The 6,000-nt window shown below is 33.0% G+C and overlaps 1 protein-coding gene across 1 annotated transcript; it reads left to right on the plus strand.

The window, feature by feature from the left end:
- The first annotated feature begins 86 nt into the window (after positions 1-86).
- On the plus strand, positions 87-5,130 carry LOC120087906 (putative flavin-containing monooxygenase 1). Its single transcript, XM_039044915.2, has 5 exons — positions 87-606; positions 2,372-2,612; positions 2,700-2,875; positions 2,954-3,309; positions 4,492-5,130. The coding sequence occupies exons 1-5, from the start codon at positions 160-162 to the stop codon at positions 4,832-4,834; spliced, it is 1,563 nt and encodes a 520-aa protein (XP_038900843.1). The 5' UTR covers positions 87-159; the 3' UTR covers positions 4,835-5,130.
- The last annotated feature ends 870 nt before the right edge of the window (positions 5,131-6,000 follow it).

Genomic DNA, 6,000 nt, shown 5'->3' on the forward strand with positions numbered 1-6,000 from the left:
CGTCTCATGAAGTCAAAATTACTTTTTTTTTAAAAAAAAAAATCGAATTCTTTTCCACTGTTGTCAACTATAAATTGGGCAATTTCCTGTTTTTAATTGTCTCAGCATTCGACATATTTAGGAGAGAAGGAAGGCTATTTTGTGGGGACGTCGGAGACGATGGAACCAAAGAAAGTAGTGATCATCGGAGCCGGAATAAGCGGACTAGCGGCTTGCAAATTCATTCTATCCAAAGGAATGATCCCAATTGTGCTCGACGCTAAAGGCGCCATTGGTGGTGTTTGGAACGAGACGCTCAAGTCGACGACATTGCAGACGCCTAAACACATGTTTCAGTTCTCCGATTTCCCTTGGCCGAAATCGGTGACTGAAGAATTTCCGAGTTATATACAAGTTTTGGATTACCTCAGATCTTACGCCGAACATTTCGGATTGATGAAGTACATCAGACTCAACTCCAAGGTCCTCAGTATAGACTATGAAGGCTTCTCCGACGAGGAGATTGAAGGTTGGACTCATTGGGGCGGCTCCGGTGAAGCCTTCGCTCAACGGAGTAAATGGAGGCTCAACGTCGTTGACGCTCGGAATACTAATGTTTCACTCCAGGTGAGTTTAACGTTGCCTTTCTCACTGTCAACACATCCTTAATACATGTAACATGATGATATTGCTGCCTTTCCATGTTCCCTTGTTGTCCAAGTTATAAAAATAATTTGGAAATTTTATTTTTTTAGTCCTCGAATTTAGGAGAATGATGTGTTTATTTGTCTTTTGATTTTTTAAAATATAACTTTTTAATCTTAAAAGATTTTGAGTGTATGATTCTTAAACGTTTGTAACTATTTGATATTTTGTTTTTATTTTTTAAAAAGTAAGTCTATTTCATCTACCTTTTTTATAATAATTTACATCTTTCTTATGTACAATAAAATTTTCGTCAAATTCCAAAAATAAAAACAACTTTTTTAAAACTATCTTTTTAGTTTTAAAATTTGACTTAATTTTTTAAACCATTAGTAAAAAGTACATAACAAATTAAAAAATTTGGAGGTTGGAGTAATATCTATAGGTTTATTTTTTTTTTAAGAAAGATATTGTAATTAAAGTATGGGGATGAGAGAATCGAACCTCAAACCACGAAATTGATAATATGAACACTAATTTTTTTTCAAAACAAAAGTCCGCTGCACTTCTCTTATATTTTGTTTTTTCAATTGATATTTTAAACCTAAATTAAACTTCATCTATCTTAATTGAATTATCAAATTAAACTCCACCTTCAACCTTAATCGATTTATTCCCAATTAAATATATAAGTTGAAAGAAGAAGTCCTTTGACCCAACACAATCCAACTCATGAATACTCATTGTCCTATCAATAGGTCTCCCAACTTTCAATTTTCTAACCAATAAGTTTCTCGTATTTAAAAATGGTAAATAATTTATTCAGCTTTCAATTTTATTTTAATAGGTGTCTAGCGAATTTAATATTTTTAATAATTCTATTGTACATCAAATTAATTTTTGTGTCTAATAGACTATCAAACATCTAATTTTATATTTAATCAAAGATAACTGTAAGGGATAGAAAAAAATATAAGAATATTTTTAAATTTAGGGTATTTTTAGTAATTTATCAACATTCATTTCGAATTTCATTTAAAATCTAACAATGTTGTATCAATAGTATATAAGCAATCATTACAAATTCATTTAAAATATATCATTAATATCATAATTCTACACTCATTTCAAATTTAACATTGGTGTATCAATAATATATCAATTATCTTATAAAAATATTATAATAATTACATTCATTCTATATTAAATTTCAAGTATAACTTTAGTGTATTAGTTGTATATCCATATAAATTTAAATCTCATTTCAATAATCACATTGTTGTATCATTAATATATATCAATATTTCTTAAAAATATATTTATTATCGTATATAGTTGTAGATAACTACCCGTTCAAAGTCAATTTCAAATTTAACAATAATATATATAGTATATCAACATACATTAATCGTAATGGTTACAAACAAGAGTAATTGAACCATTATAATTGGATGATGATATACTAGAAACCAGTATTCTAAATCAAATGAATAAATATTCACGTTAAATCCATGAATATATATATATATATATATATACATTTTTTGCTATATTTGAAATTTTGTTTTTAAAGAAAATCTTTGCTAAATTTACAATTATAATATATTTCGTCATTCTTGCAAGTGCTCCTTTAATAAATTCATAAATTAAAAAAAAAGATAAAAAAAAAAAAAAAAACACGTGTGAACAAGTTTCTTTTTGAAATAATGAAAAAGATGGGTTATTTACCTGCCTCTATTTTTTGTAGGAGGTGGTGGCAGATTTTGTAGTACTCTGCATCGGAAGATTCAGCGACGTTCCACATATCCCTGAATTCCCTCCCAATGAAGGCCCCGAAGCTTTCAAATCCGGCAAAGTTCTTCATTCTATGGAATATTCCGCCATGGATTTCGACAGTGCTACGAAGCTCATCAAGGACAAGCAAGTCGCCGTCGTCGGTTTCCACAAGTCCGCTGTTGACCTAGCCATGGAATGTGCCAATACAAATGGTAATTCTCTCAAATTTCTCTACTCAAACATCTTGATTTCTCCCCCATCCCTCTCAACATTGTCTTCTTCTTCTCTCTAATTCGCAGGCCCAAGTAAACCCTGCACTGTACTTTACAGAACCGAGCATTGGAACTCTCCTGATATTCATCCATGGGGGATTCCTTTGGGTTTTCTCTACATGAATCGATTTGCCGAGCTTCTGATTCACAAACCTGGCGAGGGTTTCCTTCTCTATCTCCTTGTCATTCTTCTTTCCCCAATTGTAATCATCATTTCTCAAACTCTCTATTTTCCTTTCTGTTTCATTCCGTTTTGAAGTTTTAGGGTTTTGTTTTTACAGAGATGGTTGTTCTCAAAGATTGTGGAAACCCACGTGACGAGGAAGGTAAAATTGGCCAAATATGGGATGGTGCCAAAGCAAAGCTTTCTACAGGACATCAGCTCATGTATATTCGGAAGATTGCCTGAGAAATTCTACGACAAAGTGGATGAAGGAAGTATCATTTTGAAGAAATCGCCGTGTTTTAGCTTCTGTGAAGAGGGTATCATGATTAAAGGAGAAACCAAACCGATTCACTCAGATGTGGTCATTTTGGCTACTGGATACAGAGGGGATTTAAAGCTTAAAGATATTTTTACTTCTTCTACTTTTCGAGATTACATGATTTTTGGCGATTTAGCGGTTCCCATGTACAGGTTAGGCTTTTTTCTTCCCAAAATCTCCATATCTCTCTTTCAACTATTGAATTGCTTTGAAAATTGTGTCTCACTTTTCTCAAGTTCAAAGCTTAAATTTGGTTTAGTTGGTGAAACTGAAAGACGACATTAGTAAGTTGGATTAGATGTTGGTAGGAACTAGTTTAGATTACAGAACTAAAATCAGAAGAAAACAAACTAGTTTCCATTTTAGGGGAATGAAATCCTAACAGAGGAGACCAGCTTGAATCCTTCCCTATATAACTGTTGTCCAAACTGTAATATCTGCAATGCCTTGAGTAAGAATAACATACAAAAGTTCGAACACATGACTATATTACATCACCATTGAATCCAACAGCTTACTCATGGTGGTTCATTGTTAGGACTCCAATCACCAAGAAAACACAAGCAACACAAAGAGTTACATTGCAATATCAAGAGAATTTATAATATAACAATAGTCTTTTGAGGAGGCTATCTCTCTAGCAAGCTCCACAATCCCACCAAAATAATCAATATTTCTAAGACCTCTCTACCTCTATATATAACCAAAATTCTCCCATTTAATTACCCTTGTGCCCTTACTATTCTACTAAAATGTTAGATATACTCCTAGTACAATTAGTAGTTTCACAGTCATCAGTATGTTCTAATTAATAATTTTAAAAAAAGAAATGACAGATAGTGTACAATGGAGGTGATCTCATCCGCTATTCTTTCTATATTGCTTGATACCGTGGATTTAGAGCATTTTTTGGTCATTAAGCACAAAAGAGAATTCTCCTTGTCAAGTACAATAGTTGAGTACAATAGTTGAGTACAATATCAAAAGCCTCACTACTAATTTATTGCAATAAGTTGACATTACTTTTATCAGCAATCGAGCTTTTCATTATATAAGCTAGTACATATTACATATAAGCATATAATTTAAACTTCCATTTCTTCAACAAGATTATGAATGAGGACTGAAAATTAAGGCACTTGATGAATTTATACATTGTTTTCCATTCTGATCTCATAATATTAGTGTTTCGAACCAAGGACTTAATCAAAAGTTTTCTTAAAACTAAATGGAGTAGAATCAGATAATTTTCTTTGGAGATTCGAGGTGCATGGAAGCTAGCTCATATGAACATTGAATGCTAATAATATTGTGTTTTTGTTCTATTTATTCAGGCATTGTATTCATCCTAGAGTTCCACAACTATCAGTGATTGGATTTTCAGAAAGCAATTCAAACTTGTACACCTCAGAAATTCGATGTCGATGGCTGGCGGAGTTTCTGGATGGCACATTCAAACTACCAAGCATAAAGGAGATGGAGAAAGACATAGCTAACTGGGAGAAGTGTCTGAAGCTTTACTCAGGTCCTTCCTACAAGCGAGGTTGCATTGCCACTTTGCATAACTGTTACAATGATCAGCTGTGCAAAGACATGGGATGGAACCCTAGGAGGAAAAAGGGTTTCTTTTCTGACTTGTTTCTGCCATATGGTCCTGCTGACTATGCATCCCCTTGATAATTAGAAAAAAATGAACTTTAACATACCCATATCTCCATACTATGGAAAAATTAAAAGGATATTATACTTTTAGAAACTATTTAAGAAAATATCGTTGTTTTCAAACTATTTGTAAAAATATTGTTGTTTTAAATAAGTTGAGGATTGAAAATTCGACATAGATAGGTCGAATTTTGAACCCTCGACCTCCCTTTTTTTTTTTAGGAAAATATTGTTGTTTTCAAGCGGATTTTGTCATCTTAGCAAGTCTGACTAAATAACGAGCTAATGAATCTCCTTCTTTTTGCCGCTAATGAGCTAACGAGCTAATCAAATTCGAGAGCGAGATTATGAGAGACAGTGAGAGTTTGAGAGAGCGAGATTTTGAGCGAGAGCGTGAGCGTGAGTGTGGTTGGGAGCTTGAGTGTGAGCGAGAGCGAGAGTGAGCGAGAATACCGTACAAATTTTCCTTTTTTTTTTCTTTTTAATTATTACACATTCCACCTTCTTTCTAATCATTTCTTTTTTTTTAAAAAAAAAAATTTCCATTTTATAAAAAAAAAATTTTAAAAATTTTATTATTTTATTTAAACTCTAAAAAGAATAAATTAAAAATAATAATAACTCATAAAAATAAAAAATGTAAATTAAATATCTCATTTATATTAAAATAATTACAAAAATCAATGTGTCTCACAAGGCGGACATCGTCAATTTCCAATTGGTTGTTGTCGTCGACTTTGAACTTGGGGTTGCTCGGGTTCTTCTTGATGTTGCTCTGGAACCTCTGTAGGCGCTTCATAATATAAATATTCATTATGCTCTCCATGGCCCCGACCATGTCCATGCACGTATGAAAACGAAGGACCAGCTTCTGAGTCATAATGTCCTGAATCAAATGCTGGCATCATCATCGGACTAACATAATCAGTTTGACTCTACGTCTGCGTCATAGGGGCAACTCTTCCACATTATGTGCAACCTCATCAAACTCATCCTCTTCCCGAACAGGTCCTCTATGTCTAGGAGCTGGTGGAGGAACAATAGGTATATCGTACATATAATGAATTTCCTCCATATGGCTTTGGTTGTCATTACATATAGCAAGAACCTGGTTCGGATCATTCGCAACCTCACGGAGTTTACTATTGTTCGATCTCTGTGAATTATAAAACAATTAGACA

Source organism: Benincasa hispida, chromosome 10 (assembly GCF_027475165.1).
Source record: "Benincasa hispida cultivar pf3 chromosome 10, pf3_genome.v1.1, whole genome shotgun sequence".
Classification (NCBI taxonomy): Eukaryota; Viridiplantae; Streptophyta; class Magnoliopsida; order Cucurbitales; family Cucurbitaceae; genus Benincasa; species Benincasa hispida.

Coding starts and splice junctions, on each gene's coding strand:
- LOC120087906 (XM_039044915.2), top strand. CDS start 160: ATGGAACCAAAGAAAGTAGTGATCATCGGAGCCGGAATAAGCGGACTA. Junction 2,613..2,699: donor GGAATGTGCCAATACAAATG/GTAATTCTCTCA, acceptor TCTAATTCGCAG/GCCCAAGTAAACCCTGCACT. Junction 3,310..4,491: donor TTAGCGGTTCCCATGTACAG/GTTAGGCTTTTT, acceptor CTATTTATTCAG/GCATTGTATTCATCCTAGAG.